The 17,784-nt window shown below is 32.4% G+C and overlaps 1 protein-coding gene across 1 annotated transcript; it reads left to right on the forward strand.

Moving 5' to 3' along the window:
* The first annotated feature begins 12,954 nt into the window (after positions 1 to 12,954).
* On the forward strand, positions 12,955 to 16,789 carry LOC105114870 (uncharacterized). The gene is made up of 7 exons (XM_011011577.1): positions 12,955 to 13,252; positions 13,337 to 13,455; positions 13,552 to 13,634; positions 14,341 to 14,462; positions 15,479 to 15,643; positions 15,729 to 15,822; positions 16,397 to 16,789. Exons 1-7 carry the CDS (start codon positions 13,078 to 13,080, stop codon positions 16,581 to 16,583), a joined length of 945 nt encoding a protein of 314 aa, XP_011009879.1. The 5' UTR covers positions 12,955 to 13,077; the 3' UTR covers positions 16,584 to 16,789.
* Positions 16,790 to 17,784: the final 995 nt, after the last annotated feature.

The raw sequence follows: 17,784 nt of genomic DNA on the forward strand, positions 1-17,784 counted from the left end.
TATTGTTGTTGTTGTTGTTATTCTTATTGTTGTTGTTTTATTGTTGTTTTTAATTTGTACAATTAACCTCCCTGTGGTTCGACCCCGGTCTTGCCGGGTTATTTATTACTTCGACACTCCTGCACTTGGGAGAAGACATCAATCTTTTAGTCGTGTCACATTGCCAAGTGATGGAAGCACCATTAACAAAGAAAATATGAGAAGTGTACTATGTGTTTCGACTAACATAAATATAGTGTATGTTAGGTTCCTAAGTAAAGGGATCACTGCATATTGGCTAGCATACATTTAATGTATATTAGGATCCTGGTAAGGGGATCACCGCGTATTAGCTAGCATATATTTAGTGTATGTAGGATATAGGGTAAGGGGATCACCTTGCATTGACTCTCATGGGGTGATGATGATACTGGTGAAATTGGTATCGATAATGTGTTAAGCGAAAATGATCATGGTTGATCTTGTGAAATCTTGAATAGACGTTGATAATAAAAAAGAAAACATTTTTTAGTAATTAAAGGAAAAAGAGTATCCAATGAAATCAGAAGGGAGAAGTGAATAAAATTTGAACACTTGACTGTCTTTTTTAATTATTTGATATTTAGGTTGCTATACTATTATGATTTTCATGTTTCAATAATATGTATTTTGTTTCAGGATCTTCGCATATACGACATGAGTAGATCCTAGCTTATATTCACTTTTTGTAGTCTAGGTTTTAAGGAGTATACCCTTGTATTTTGTAATATTACAACTTTTTTATCACTTGATATGTATAATCAATGTTTAAACTTGAATAGATGAACTTAATTCTAAAATCCATATAATCATGCTTCATGTATGCATGTTTATCTCATGTATTCCCCTATAATGATATTTGTTGTTCAATGTATGTTATATATGTTGTGGTTGTGATGTTGATGATAATGTTTGTGGGATTGAGACCTAGGATGATTGAGTTATGAGATATAAAATATTAGAAGTATAAATAGAGTATATGTTGATAACTTGGAATCTTCGAGCATAAGGGAGACTCTACCTAAATTTCAGTGGAAATTTTGGTAGACTTGTATATGAGGACAGAAAAAATAAAATTAAAAAATTACTTGTATATTTACATACCAAATCATAGGAAAGTAACCATAATCACGTATGAAAGTATGGGGTGTTACAAAAATTGCATCACTACTTACTAGAAATCATCAGCGAAAATAGAGTCACTATAGACCTTGAAATCATCATTGCAAAATGAGTGACAACCATATGGAATCAACAACATTCACGAATTCACGACTGACATATGAAATTGATAGCAAAAATAGAGTCATGGCTGATGCATGAAATCGTAAAAAACATTATATCACTACTGATCCAGAAATCATCAACGAAATCTAATTCACTATAGACCGAGAAATCATCATTGAAAATTGAGTGATGGCTAACATATGGAATTGACAGTGAAAACCAATTCATAATTGACACATGAAATCAATAGTGAAAATAGAATCATTGATGATAAATGGAATTATTATTGAAAATTGCATCACTACTGACCCAAAATCATCAGCAAGAACAATGTCAATATAGACCTAGAAATCATCATTGAAAACTGAGTGACAGCTGACATATAGAATCAACACCGTTAACTAATTCACGATTGATGCATGAAATCAATAACAACAATAGAGTCATGGTTGACACATGGAATCGTAAAAAAATATTGTCACTGCTAATCTAGAAATCATGAGCGAAAATTGAGTCAATATAGACAAAGAAATACAAATATTAAAGTCCATATTGAGTTTACACTATACTTATTCTTACACCATTAGTGTAACCTTTTCACCTTGACATAATAAACTTAGATAGACATAATAAAAGAAAGAAAAATAAATAAACAAAAAAAGAACATAAATAAGATAAGAGTTAACATAAGAACATAAAAGTTAACTAAGTAAAGGAAAGGAAATGAAAGGCATAAACTTGATATTAATGAAAGTAAAGCATAAACATTACAAAAAATACAAAGAGAGAAAGGAAGAGCATGATCTTGATCTGGAAACCAAGATGCCTAAATGCATGGCAAATGCCTCCTTTTATAGGCCAAAATTGGGAACTATTGATTTGATGACTAATTGATTAGTAGGTGGCCAACTCTTGACTTGGTGGCAATCCTTTTCTTCTCTTGTCTGCCCAACACGTTATTGATAACGTCAAAATTGGAGCCAGTTGTAAACATGAAAGTTGTAGGCAATTGTCTCAGCTTTCTTGTGTAACAGATTCAGGTCATTTGGATTTTTTGAACTCCATTTATGGGCTAAACACTGAATTGTGCTTGGGTTGGACGACAGATTCAAACTTCTTTGTTGTTGCTATAAGTTGGACTTGAAAAAGGCCTTTTCTAGGCTTAGGCTCCATATGAAAGTTGTAGGCCTATGTCTTACCTTTCCATCCATATAAAATAGACCTAAATCTGAGATCCACAGCTCTAGATATGACCCAATTACCGAACAGTGTTCTAGTTTGGATTGCACCGACATCTCTTTTCTAAGTTTGGTCATCTCTTTGTCCTTTCAATTTCAGTTCTTAAATTCATCAATCAATCCTTTCATTTATGTGATAGGCCTACATTTGAAATGAATATTTACCACAAATTAAAGGTATCTTACATTATTAGATATATTATTATAAAGCATGTTTTAGTTAAGGAGTTATTGATACTTCAAGTGCAAAATGATGACATAAAACCTTGATAAAAAGTGCTCTTTTAAGTACTAATCAGTTGACACATAGAATCGTAAAAAAATATTGTTACTACTGATCTAGAAATCATGAGCAAAAATTGAGTCAATATACACAAAGAAATCATGCTTGAAAATTGAGTGACGACTGATGTATGGAATTGACAACAAAAACTAATTCATAATTAACATATGAAATCAATAGCAAAAATAGAGACATCATTGACACATGGAATCATAAGTGAAAACTACATCCCCACTGACCCAACAATCATCAACAAAAACTAAGTCATTATAGACCTATAAATCATCATTGAAAACTGAGTGATGGTTGTCGTAAGGAATCGACAGTGAAAAGTATTTCGTAATTGATGCATGAAATCAATAGCGAAAACAAAGTAATGTTTAATGCATGTAATCGCTAGTGAAAACTACGTCACTACTGATAAGAAATATCAGCAAAAACTAAGTCATTATAGACATGGAAATCATCAATGAAAACTAAGTAACGACTTATGTGTGGAATCAACAGTGTGAACTAATTTATGAATAGTGCATGAAATTGATAGCAAAAATAGAGTCATTATTGACACATGGAATTAAAAAAAATAGTATGTAAATGTTAAGGTTAGAGGATCCACTAATGGTATGCCAAACAAGTATAGTATAAACTTTTATTATTCAATTGGAAACCATACACAAAGGAGGTTTCAATCAGATTATAAATTGTTAATATAATTACATTAGTTATCTTATTCGATTAATGCTAATACTTATAAATCTTGTCAGGCATTCATGATTGTAACTTATGTTAACAACCTATCAAGTTCCTTTCATAGCTTAGATGTTGATTATACCATATAATATGGGCTATAAAAGTGCCAAGCATTTGATGTACCAAGTGTCATACAACATGTTAGTATCAAACATTAAAATACATATTAAGTTTACACTATACTTATTCTTACACCATTAGTATAACCTTTTCACCTTAACATAATAAACTTAACTAAACATAATGAAAGAAAGAAAAATAAATAAACAAAATAAGAACATAAATAAGATAAAAGTTAACTAAGTAAATAAAAGGTATAAATTTGATATTAATGAAAACAAAACCTAAACATTATAAAAATACAAAAAGAGAAAGCAAAAGCATGATCTTGATCTGGAAACCAAGATGCCTAAATACATGGAAAATGCCTTCTTTTATAGGCCAAAATTAAGAACTATTGATTTGATGACTAATTGATGAGTGAGTTGCCAACTCTTGACTTGATGACAATCTTTATCTTATCTTGTTTGCCCAAAATGTCATTGCTAACGTCAAAATTAAAACCACTTGAAACATGAAAGTTGTAGAAAATTATGTTAGTTTTCTAGGCTAAAAACTTGAGGTCATTTGGACCTCTAGAACTCCAGATATGGGCCAAACACTGAACAGTGCTCGGGCTAGAGGACAGATTCAGACTTCTTTGTTGTTGCTATAATTTGGACTTAAAAATGATATTTTTAAGTCTTGAGCTCCTATGAAAGTTGTAGACCTATTTCTTACATTTCCATCCATATAAAATAGACCTAAATTTGAGATCTACAACTCTAGATATGACCTAATTACCGAACAGTGTTCCGGTTTGAATTGCACCGACATCTTTTTTCTAAGTTTAGCCATCTCTTTGTCCTTTCAATTTTACTTCTTAAATTCATCAATTAATCCTTTCATTTATGTGATAGGCTTGCATTTAAAATAAACATTTACCACAAATTAAAGGTATCTTATATTATTATATATGTTATTATAAAAGATACTTTAGTTAAGGAGTTATTGATATTTCAAGTGGAAAATGATGATATAAAACCTTAATAAAAATGCACTTTTAAGTACTAATCACACCCCCCAACCAGCTTATTACCAATCCCTAGTAATCAAAGTGTTCAAATAGAAAAACAATTTGTAAATTCTACAAAGCAAGGTATTCATCATTCAACTTCCATTAATCTATCTAAATAAACAAACTCATTAAATTTATATATCTACTTAATACCTCTTAAACAAGATATTAATAAACCTTTCTTTTATGCTCAATATATCATTACATAGTTATGGGTCTTTACTTGAAAGAAAACAAAATTCTTGTTCTAATGTTTAAGGTTAACTTCGTTAGGTTGTGATTTTTTTTCCTTTTTTTTTTAAATATATATATGTATATGTAACTTAAAACACAATGCATCTTTAACCCATGTAACGAGCTTTCGGCTAATGACTCCCAAACCAGTTGGTCTTAGGGTATTAGGTGCTAAGACACCCCTACGAGCTTAGTAACTCAGGTTGTAGATACTGATACGTAGATAATGTAATGTTTGATTCCCTTAAACTTTTCTCCTCAACTCATGTAACAAGCGTTGGGCTAATAGCTCTTAAGTTAGTTGACTTTAGGATATTAGGTGTTAAAACACCCCTTCGAGCTTAATTGCCTAGGTTAGGGAGACTACGAAACCAAACTTATCTATATTTTTATTATCATTATTTTTTTTGCTCTTTTTTTTTCAAATTATATACTATCCTTTTCCCTTAGTTGTTACCTTTAACAAAAGAAAATTAATAATGTAATAATTCAATGTGCAATCCACAATCATATGTTATAGTGTGTGTGTGAAAATTAAGGTTTAAGAATACATGTTAAATGAGTATATGAGTAGAATTAAGTGATAATAATACGAGAGTTTGTAAACCTGAATATTTCAAGAAGTATTATAATAAAACTTGTTAGGAATAGTTACTAAAATACGTCTCAAGAGTCACTTTAACAAAAGAGCTCTTTTACTCTGACATCCTAGTAACACCAATTTTGCACATGCTTTATAAAATAGAAAACACAGTTAGTTTTTTTTTTATGTCAATTACTACCCTATCCCTCCAACCAAAACTAGACATTGTCCACAATGTCCTAAAGTAGAAAGATAGAGTTTAGAAGACATCACTTGAAATAACGAACACTAACAAACTTGAAACACACTTAAACAAATATAAAAAATAACAAAACACAATAATAAAAACAAAAGATACAAAGATTCACAAATGAAGACTCAAATCTAATCTAAGCTTTTTACGGCTTTCCTGAGATGACCAATTTATGTGACTCATGGAGGGATCAATTACAGAAATGACAAATTGTAGTTGGTCAGTTAATTGTTTAGTAGCAGCAGCAAAGATTATGATTTGTCATATAGAAGATGTTAGAAATTCTTATTTCACAGCATGATCAAGAAAAGACAACAATTTATCATAATAACCACTAACATTTAACAGACCTATGGGTTTATGGTAAATGTGTTGTTGGGCCCAAGAGGAAATATGAAAGATCTCTTCCAATGTGCCTAGACCACCTGGTAAGGTAATGAAGACATCAACATGGTTAAACATTACATTCATTTGAGCAGACATTGTGGAGACTTATAGTTCCTCTTCAATTGTTTTTTTAATGATGTCCTTTTGTGCTAGAGCTTTGGGGACGACCCTCAAAACTTAACTACCTCCTAAAAATAGAGCTATTGACATACTCCCCATTAACCCAAAATTGTCTCCCCTATACACTAAATGAATCTTTCTCTCAGTTAGCACCTGACCAAGATGATTTGCTGATTCTAAAAACTCATTTTCTTTTCCAGGACTAGATCTACCAAAAACATAAACATTTCTTATGTGAGGACCTGAGGAACTTGTCATTTCTATACACTTCTATATTTGTTGAATATGTGGGTTGAGAAGAAATAAAAGGAAGGAAAAGAGGATTTTATAAATGAAAAATTGAAAAGGCAATCATACCACCTAGAGTCTCACACTCTCTCTTTGCCTCTTTATTAAAAAAAACATATATATGTATATGTGGTTGTGATTGTGGCTCACATCTTCCCTTGGTTTTACGTCCAAGAACGGTTTAAACGCCCTTTATGGGTCGGGGATAGGCTTCCCATCCAGTTTTGTTAAAAACTGGCAAACAAGGTCTTTTTTAGTCAGATTCCCAAGACTATGCCAAACATGTTCTTTATGAAAATAGGTTCATAAGTCAAGAATTGCATGATGCTTATCTTGACTATGATGAGACTTAAGAGTCAATAGAAGATTATCTAAAGACTCTTTGTGTTTTGAAATAAATCCCACCTTTTGACAATTTTCACAGGTTTTACGGAATGCATGTGATTCCTTGAATATGGTGGGCTAGTAAAATCCACTTTGTAAGATTTCTACAGTCCTTTTTTTTTATGAGAAATGATCCCCACGTGCCTTAGAGAAAAAATTTAATGACATTACTTACCTCATTATAGGGAATGCATCTTTAAAATATTTGATCAGGACAATAATTGAATAAGTAAGGGTCATCCCAATAAAATTTTTGCACATTGCTTAAAAATTTTCTTTTATGTTCAGCTAGTGAGCTGGCAAAAATCCTGATGCAAGAAAATTGATATTTTTAGCAAACCAAGGCATTGAACTAAGAGAAAATAGAGATTCATCAAGAAAGTATTTATCGATTAGTGTGATGTCAAGTGTCGAATCTATTGTCATTTTTGATAAAAGATCCGCATCAACATTTTCGATGCCTTTTTTCATCCTTGATTTCTTTTTTATTGGTCATGGCATGAGAAAATGGAAGTGCTAGAGGGGAATCAATCTTTTCTTTGCAATGTTCAGATTCAACCCCTTCCTTACCCTTAGGGATTGACTTATCATCTTTCTCACAAGGTTCAAGAATTTATTTTTGAATAACCTTACCACTATGAAGAGTGATGACTAATTTGACTTGATCCATGTGTTGACTTCTAGGACTACTTGCATTTGCACTGTATTGCCCTTTGCGATTTTGCTGTGGTTGAGATGAAAACTTACCTTTCTCTTGAAAATTGAGAGCAAATGTGAATTTTACAAGAGTTTCTTTAAAATATATTATGCTTTGAGCAAGTTGAGTGTTGATTGTCTCTTGCTTTTCAATGAATACATATAAACTTTTCTCAAAATTTCTTCTAAGAGGTGGAGTATAAGAAGATGCATATACATGAGAATTTTGGAAATTATGATGTGCTTGAAACTGTGATGGTGAAGTTTGTATATTTTCATTCTTCCAACTAAAATATTGATGATTTTTCCAACCAGGGTTGTATATTTGCGAGTATGGGTTATGATTGGGCCTTTGAAAACTGTTTAAAGCATGAGCTTGTTCATGGAGACATTCCTTAAAAGAAGGCAAGGTTGGATAATCATTAGTTAAGTGTTCATTTGTTTCACATATTTGACACACAATGTCTTGAATAGATTTTAATTAACCATTTTTTTTTAATTGTAATGCCTCAACTTTTCTAGCTAAAGATGCAAACTTGGCTTGAAGGTTATGATCTTCTCTAAAGTTGTACATACATCCATTAGATGTATGAGGTTGGATTTTACTTGGAGTCTCATACGTGCTTGTAGTGTCCTAATTTTGAGCATTTTCAGCTAACAAGTCTAAGTACTCCATTGCTTCATCAGGGTCTTTATCTTCAAAGGTTCCATTGCACATCAATTCAACCATTTGCCTATCTTTAGGTGTTAACCCTTCATAGAAATGTGAAACCAATCTCCATGTTTCAAAACCATGATGAGGGCAAGTATTAAGGAAATCTTGATACCTATCCCAATATTAGTAAAATGTTTCTCCTGGTTTTTAAGTGAAAATTATGATTTTTCTTTTGCAAGAGTTTGTTCTGTGAGATGGGAATTTTTTTTTTTAAAATCAATTGTTGCATTTCATCCCAAGCACAAATGGATTCTAGTATTAAATTTTATAGCCATGTTTTAGCTTTATTTTTTAATTAAAAAAAAAGCTTTAATCTGATGGTGTTTTTGCTATAATTTGAGTCATTATAGGTGTTACAGACCTTCTCAAATTCCTTTAAATGCAAATATGAATTTTCTAAATCTAAGCCATAAAAAGAAGGTAAAAGTTGAATAATGTCTGGCTTAAAATTAAAATGAAATGCATCAGGAGGAAAATCTATATATAATGGTGCACTTGTTCTTGTGGGATTCATGTGGTCTCTAAGTGTTCTAACATGTTTATTCTCATTATTCTTATTATGACGTGAATGTTTATCTTCTTCGGCCATATTTTCTAAAAATAATGAGGATACCCTACAAAGTCTACCACTTAATGTACGTAACCACACTCTCATGCATGTATAGGAGTAAAATAAAAGGAAAAAGAAAACAAAAGAAGAAGAAACAAAGTTATATACAAGAAAAGTGAAAAGTGAAAATAAAATAAATACTATAATTTATACAAGAACTTACCTCCCCAGCAACGGCACTAAAAACTTGACACGACCAAAAGATTAATATCTTCTCCCAAGTGCAGGAGTGTCGAAGTAATAAATAACCCGACAAGACCGGGGTCGAACCACAGAGAGGTTAATTGTATAAATTATAGATAACAATAATACAATAACAACAACAACAACAACAACAACAACAATAATAATAATATAAGTAGTAGTAGTAATAGTAATAATAATAGTAATAATAGTAATAATAATAACAACAACAATAATAATAGAAGAAGAAAAACAAGAAGTTGATGAGAACTTTGAGATGGAAGATTAACGTAAGGATTAAACAATGATAACAACAAATGTCAAGGTTAGAGAATTCATTAATGGTATGTCAAACAAGTATAGTATAAACTCTTATTATTCAATTGGAAACCACACACAAAGAAGGTTCCAATCAGATTATAAATTGTTAACATGATTACATTATTTATCTTATTCAATTAATGCTAATATTGTAAATCTCGACAGACATTCATGATTATAACTTATGTTAACAATAAATCAAGTTTATTTCATAGCTCAAGTGTCGGTTATACAATACAATATGAGCTATGAGAGTGCCAAGTATTTGTTGTACCAAGTTTTATACAACATAAATCTAGATTAGTTATTTAACAAACAAAGTATTAAATAGTGAACAAGATAACAAATATAAAAAATGTTAGTATCAAACATTAAAGTCCATATTAAGTTTACACTATGTTTATTCTTACACTATTAGTATAACCTTTTCACCTTGACATAATAAACTCAACTAAACATAATGAAAGAAAGAAAAATAAATAAACAAAATAAGAACAAAAATAAGATAAAATTAACTAATTAAATGAAAGGCATAAACTTGATATTAATTAAAACAAAACATAAACATTACAAAAATACAAATAGAGAGAGCAAAAGCATGATCTTGATCTAGAAACTAAGATGATTAAATGTATGGCAAATGCTTTCTTTTATAGGCCAAAATTGGAAATTATTAATTTGATGACTAATTGATGAGTGAGTGACCAACTCTTGACTTGGTGGCAATCCTTATCTTCTCTTATCTGCCCAAAACATCATTGATAATGTCAAAATTAGAACCACTTGAAAACATGAAAGTTGTAGGAAATTGTCTATGCTTTCTAGGGTAAACACTTGAGGTCATTTGGACTTCTAGAACTCCAAATATGGGCCAAACACTGAACAATGCTCAAGTTGGAGGATAGATTCAGACTTCTTTGTTGTTGCTATAATTTGGACTTGAAAATGATATTTTTAAGTCTTGGGCTTCTATGAAAGTTGTAGACCTATGTTTTACCTTTCCATCCATATAAAATAGACCTAAATCTGAGATTTACAACTCTAGATATGACCCAATTACCAAACAGTGTTTCGGTTTGGACTATACCAGCATCTCTTTTCTAAGTTTAGCCATCTTTTTGTCCTTTCAATTTCAGTTATTGAACTTGTCAATCAATCTTTTCATTTATATGATAGGCTTGCATTTAAAATGAACATTTACCATAAATTAAAGGTATCTTATATTATTAGATATGTTATTATAAAACATGCTTTAGTTAAGGAGTTATTGAGACTTCAAGTGCAAAATGATGATATAAAACCTTGATAAAAATACACTTTTAAGTACTAGTATTGGTACTTGCACCTTGTAATAGGTGCTAGTCCAATTCATTAATATGCTTATTTATAGTTGATAGTCGTTAAAAATCCATTCATTTATCTCAATCCTAAACGATTTGATTTAGAACTTGGAATGGACTTGTTTTGCTAAGTATTTTAGTGTCTCATAATTTATCTATTTCCTCTCATGTTTAAAATAAACCAATATAAAGAAAGAAAAATAAACTAGAGAGATGATAAAGCCAAAAACACATTCAGAGCTTATATGCACCTTTTCTCGATGCGAGGCTATTAAGTGTATATTTGTTTTTGCTGTTATATTTGTTTTTAGAATGAAATTATTATTAAAAGAAAAAAAACATGGCATTAATAACATGAATTTGTTGTTTTTGATCTTATGATTTTTGCTATGAAGAATTGTATCTTATAGCAAATACAAATACAGAAGTAAAAATAAACACAACTTAAGTATATTAAACGCTTTTCCCATTAAACAAATAAAAATAAAAATTTATCCATAAACTTCTTAAAAACTATGCCCAAGGAAATTTCTTTGTAAAATGTCTTTAATAGGCTTACCATATTATAAAAAATATTAATAAAAAAGGCAAAAACACACACTTAAATAGAGCAAAAATCCATGGCAAAACACCAACAAACCCTAAGTACAATAATAATAAATTCAAACATCAAACTATAAAACTATTTGAGAAGAACAAACAATGTTAAAAGGTGATGAAACAGAAGGCAATGCAAGAACTTAGACAAAGAAATGAAATAAAAGGCAATGCAAGAACTTAGGCAAAGAAATGAAATTGGTAGTTCCTATAAGAATCTCTCCCCCTTAATGAAAGGGAAAAAAAATGAAAAATGAAAACAACATGGCTAAAGACAATATCATATAACAGCATCTCCAAGCCAAAAGCTAAAAAAACATGAAGAAAACACCCATTCATTTACCATTCATGCAACACCATTTAATTAGCATGTATTCCTCTTAGAAAACCAATAATCCTAAGAAAGGACTCCTGGAGCTTGTTTTGGAAGGTAGTCATGATTGTGATTACAATTGTTTTTCAAATAACTTTTCGTGTTAAAATGCATGCCAATAATTTTTTTTATATTTTTTTAAATTATTTTTCACATCAACACATCAAAATGATTTGAAAACACTAAAAACATATTAATTTGAAGTAAATAAAAAAATAAAAAAATTAAAATTTTTTCAAAAACATTTTAAAAACGCAAAAATAAATAAGCTAGAAGGCTCAATATATGCTTTTGTTTTTTTTTTTTTTTAAATTCATGATAAAGCTATACATTTTTTTTTTAATTAAGAGAATTAATTAAATGGATATCGATGCAAGAGTGAAGAATTTTACTACAAATAAAAACAACCAACACATAACAATAATTACAAATAAAAACAAGTAAAAATAAAAATAATTAAAAACCTCCAAGTGCAAGAAAAACTATTAGTGGTCATGATTCAGTCGTTAATGAAATCTCATCCTATATAAAAATATGAACAACACAAAAAAAAAGCTAAAGAATTAATCAAAATAAAACAAAACAAAAAATAAAACTAATCAAATTCAAGTACAACTTTAATAGTTGAATTGAAAGGAAATGAGATAAATTAATAGAATGAATAGACTTGAACCAATTAGAACACACCGATAGAAAACATACACCACCAACGGTGATTAAACAAAAAAAATAAAAGAAAAAAAATAAAGAAGAGACGATGGAGGCTGTGATGAAGTAACTAAAAAAAAAGAAACAACAACCAAATCTGTGGCCAACAAACAAAACATAGAAATGGATCAAATTTGTTAGATCCAAGCAATAGAAAAATCCTAGCAAGCAACAAAAGAAATTGAAATGCAACACCACCACAACAACAACAAAAATGGAATATTAAAAGAACAAATACAGAGAAATAAGCTCACCATCCACCCAAGGTTATCAATCTTTGTCGGCTGGTTGATCGGAGATCAATGAAACAACATATTGGTTTGTGATCGATGATTGAAATGGGTGGTTGTTAGGCTTCCAGTGAAGGAGAGGAATGACAAGGAGTGTAGAAAAGGCATGTGAAGGCAAAATATTGTTCTGCTGACTACCGTGAGTAGGGAAATAAGAGAAAGAAAACATGAAGTGCATGTAACCACGTTTAATAAAAAGAGTAGAGGAAAAAAAGAAAAGAAAAAAAGTGGATTAATAATACAAAGTAATGTAAACGGATCGAAGCAACGGACAAGACCATTCACTCACAAGTCACAAGCGAGAGCTCAAACCATAGACCAACAAACCCAATCGCTGGTTTAATAGGGAGTACAAAAAATAAATGGAAAACCTAATTGTTTGTAATAATTGTCCAGTGGTAGTAAAGAATTCATTAATCTCAAAAAAGCCCCCCTCTTCACCTACATCTCCTCTTCGCCATCTACGCTCCTTCTCATCCTTATTCAATCGCAGCGTGACATTAAGGATGGCTCTCCCTCCCTCTGGCGAAAACCCAGGTAATATGCTTATACATGTGCGTGTATTAGCATTTGTTTATGGATGATGTCAAATATGTACATTATTGGCGGGTTTGCTTACAGTTGTTGAGCAGCAGAAAGTGATCATATCAAACAAACATGGTGAAAAACTGGTGGGCTTATTACATGACACTGGATCCAACGAGATTGTTATATTGTGTCATGGTTTTCGTTCCACAAAGGTTGTCTGCTTTCATATTTGATTTTTTTTCCCTTACAAAATAAAGAAAAGAAGTAAAAGCTGACTTGGGTTTGTTGTATTTTCTCTCTATCTCAAGGGAAACGATACTATGGTGAATCTTGCCAAGGCATTAGAAAAGGAAGGAACCTCTTCCTTCCGCTTCGACTTTGCTGGAAATGGGTAAGTTGTTTTTTGTTTGTTTTTACTGATATGTACATGATATTTTATTTTTTTGCTCGCCACTTTTTTCCCATATGTATATAATTGCTTAGAACTCGAACAAAAAATGACGTGATAATTGCAGCAGAGGAGATTGCTGATCGTGTAGTTTGTCTTAATAGGTAATGCAACCTTTTTAACAGGCATCATCAATCATGAAAGAGAGTAATTGTGGCACATAACGTGTCTAGATGCCATGGAAAGAATGATCAAAATTCTTCTCTTTTTGGTCTTAAAATCTGCTACTTGCTTCGTTCTTTTTGTGGAAGCTGATGACCAATTTAATGTCGAAGGACCTTTCTATTTTTCCAACGCTTTAGAATCAATCAGAGCAAAGAGAATTGTGGGTTGATTTCTGATTGTTATTTCTGTGATCCGTAGGGGTCTCCTTTAAAAAGAATCGAAGATCAATTTGATATTTTACCAAATTTATCATGCTTGATTTCTTCCAGGACTTTCATGTTTATAATTGAATTGTTTAGATATCAGTTATAGTGGAAATATTTTCAGATCAGTTAGTGGTTGTTTGTTCTCAACCTGGAAGAATTAAATCTGTGTTTACCGTGGTAGATTCCAATTGCCTGAATCGCTGGCACACAGTTCAATTCTTGCTGCAAACAATAATCATTTAGTTTCATGCTGATTTTGTTGTAATATTTTTTATCAGGGAAAGTGAAGGTTCATTTGCGTATGGTAGTTATTGGAGAGAGGCTGATGATTTACGTTCTGTAATGGAATACTTCCGTGGAGCAAGCCGTGCCATAAGTGCAATTCTAGGGCATAGTAAAGGTGTGCATATGATTATTCAACATCTAAATTGTGTAGACGCCACTGCCAAGATGAAGTTTTTTAAGCCTACAATGTTAATGCAGATAATACCACTGTTGTTGAATTTCCATTGCTGTAGTAAGATGGAGGCAATAGAAGTTGACATGCATAGTTGTAGTGAATCATGTGATAGTAGAAAAGAGTGATTAGGAATAAGGCGTGAAAGGTATTGAGGTTGTTCTGAATGTAATAACACTCAGTTGATGAGGCGATGGAAAATTGGGTGTGGCATGCATACCATTGATGATGACACAGCACTCATGATGCATCCACTTGTGGTAAAAGGGTGTCTGCTGGGTGGCAATGTTGATAGAGAGCTGGAGATAAATTTTCCCTTGGAAATGTGTGTGCTGATGCTGTTGCCATAGTGGCGGAAGTGGGAAGTCATTTGAGGTGGCAACGGATACTCCAGGTAGTGCTCTTGGCTACTGCTTGCCTGGAACATTCTCTACTTTTGGCTCTCAGCGATGTTGGCGGGCAGTCAACACTGCCATGAATGTTATTAATTTATTCACTTCTGATATATGTTTTAAGCTCCAACGAGACATGGTGTAGGGGTATTATTTATCTGTCGAATGTCAACTTTAGATGGAACCTTTTAAACGACAAGCTTATTCTCCAAAGTCTTCATGTTAAATCTCCATGCAGAATGTCATACAAATACTTCTAAAGATGCCTACTCGTCTTCTGTGCCTAATCTAAGATGGAGACTCAGATGGGAATTCTAAAGAAAGAAACCCAGAATATGAAGGGTTTTCAGTAATATAATGCATGGAAAAAGTGGGCCTGTTTTTTTGAGTGGAAATGAAGGGCCGTTTAGTAATAATGCTTCTCATGATTAGCTGTGTCAATTTCACATTCTATTCAACTCATCTGTTTTGGAAGTGTAGTGTGCAAAGTCTGCTATGATAAATAATAAGTTTATGTAAATTATAATCCTCTCTTTGAAAGCTGTCATGCCAACAATGTAATTGCAGGAGGCGATGTGGTGCTCCTATATGCTTCCAAATATCAGGATATAACTACTGTTTTCAATGTTTCTGGCCGTTATGATCTGAAGAGAGGCATTGAAGAACGGATCGGAAAAGACTTTACGGAAAAGATAAAACAAGATGGATTCATCAATGTTAAGAATAGAACAGGTAATCCATTCTTGTTTCCAGAATATATGTAAATTAATTTCTTAAGTGAAAGATTTTGCAAGCTGCCTGACATAACCTTCTGCAGGAAGTGTTATTTATCGTGTGACTGAGGAAAGTTTGATGGATTGCCTGAATACTGATATTCATAAAGCATGCCTTGTAATCAATAAGGACTGCAGGTGAGCGCTTTCATCTTTAAGTAGCTTGTTATCTTTGCTTTTGCTTGACAAGCATGTCTAGGGTGTCAAGCTTAGTTCCAGTTGTAATGTTTTTGTGAAAATCTATCCATAAGCTAGATGCTAATAAGCAAAATGAGATCCCTAGACTTGATGAAATGAAATTAACACACTAATGACAGGCAACCCCACGGATGCTCTCAAAGCACAAGAAGAAAGGAAACAAGAATTTTCTAATTGTGATGAACGAGAGAGAGTGATTTTCTTGTGAAAATGCACCATGCTATTTTATTGTACAAATAAACAATTTGGTCTTCTCCTTGTTTTTTGCTGCTGGAAATCCATTTTGGTGATGTTGCTTGAAGCATAATTCAGGCGATGACACATTTTTTATCCAAAGAAGTGCTGCTGCATCTCTAGTTCCTAGATTGGCAATTTCTTTGTTATAGCCAATTGCTTGCTTCTTGTTCTGTTTAATCTATTTTCAATTTCTGTCAATGCTTTATAATGCATTTTACACTGGTGTGTCTCTTTCTGTGTATTGTTTGTGCCTTCATTACCACTATTCTGCATGCAGGGTCTTCACTATTCATGGATCTGCTGATGAAATCATCCCAGTGGGGGACGCATTAGAGTTTGCCAAGATCATACCAAATCACAGTCTACACATCATAGAAGGAGCAAATCATAGCTACACTTCACATCAAACTGAATTAGCAGCTGTTGTTTTGAAGTTAATGAAGGCAACCTTACAGCAGGACTAAGGGTAAACCCAGCTAGGTAGTGGTGCGCATCAAGATTCTAGATTGTATTGAAATCGTAAACATCACTTGTAGCACATCATGGTAATAATTTGAAAACAATTGGCTGATAGTCAGCTCACCATGGTGCTCGGCATCCAAAAAACAAATGGTTATGAAGCAACTACACGTCCGAGTATGAAAATTTCGAATCTGATTATTTCGTTGGCGTTTGGTATCTCTTTTATTACAGATTTTTAGTCGAGACAAAAAAGAAGAATATCAGAGTTTTTCAATGTTTAGGTTTTGAAATCAATGATAGGACAAAATGTTGCATGCGTGATCTGATGAATCATGCGGACGAGGACAGTGACGGTGCTATTTTGGTCGTGTGCCGGCCCTATAAGATGAACTCGTGCATTCTATTCGCTGCGGATGGTCAGTAACGAAGCAACAAGCAATTTTTATTTCATAATTTTTCATGGAAATAGAAACAGGTCTTATACGCTCGCATGAGCAAGAATCACACGAAAGAAGGGCCAGACGCCTGATAAATTATATCAACTGTGCAAGGTTTTACCATGATTATTACATGTAGTTCCAGCCCACTATGCTAATCCTAAGCTTTGCATTGAAGCAGGAAGAGATGATTGCCTCGGCTACTATCCTTGATATGGGATGCTTTTTTCTTGATCTCCAGTGTACTATGTAATCCGAGGAAGCCTTTCTTCCGCACAATTATCTTGTCCAGAGCTTGGCGAGTAGAAATTATTGATATCTCGAGTTGCAATCAGTTGGGAATTATAGACTGCTCTTCTAGCTCGTCCTCATCACTCTCAGTGCTTCGAGATAGGCCTCTTCTTCCCCTTATAACACACAATTGCAATTAAAATCCTATGTTTAATTTCAAGTATGCTATCCTAACATGGTAAATAAACAAAAGACGAAGGCAGGCAAGCTCCAGCTTCGAGATTGAAGTTCCCAACAGAATGGGGCCAGCGTGGTTCATTGCCAGTCTAGGGAAGATTAAAAGTTAATAATTTTACATCATGAACATAAGAACAACTTATCTAGAACGACTACATGAATGATTTATCTCTTAACGCCCGTTCAAGGATGATATATTCGAACGATTTCCCAAAGAAAAGACATTCAAATGATTAAAAGCTGCTGGTGCCAAAACAGGGAATAGAGAGCAAATCTACCGATTACGGCTTAGTGCCAC

Source organism: Populus euphratica, unplaced genomic scaffold, assembly GCF_000495115.2.
Source record: "Populus euphratica unplaced genomic scaffold, PopEup_1.0 scaffold924.1, whole genome shotgun sequence".
In the NCBI taxonomy this organism is placed as follows: domain Eukaryota; kingdom Viridiplantae; phylum Streptophyta; class Magnoliopsida; order Malpighiales; family Salicaceae; genus Populus; species Populus euphratica.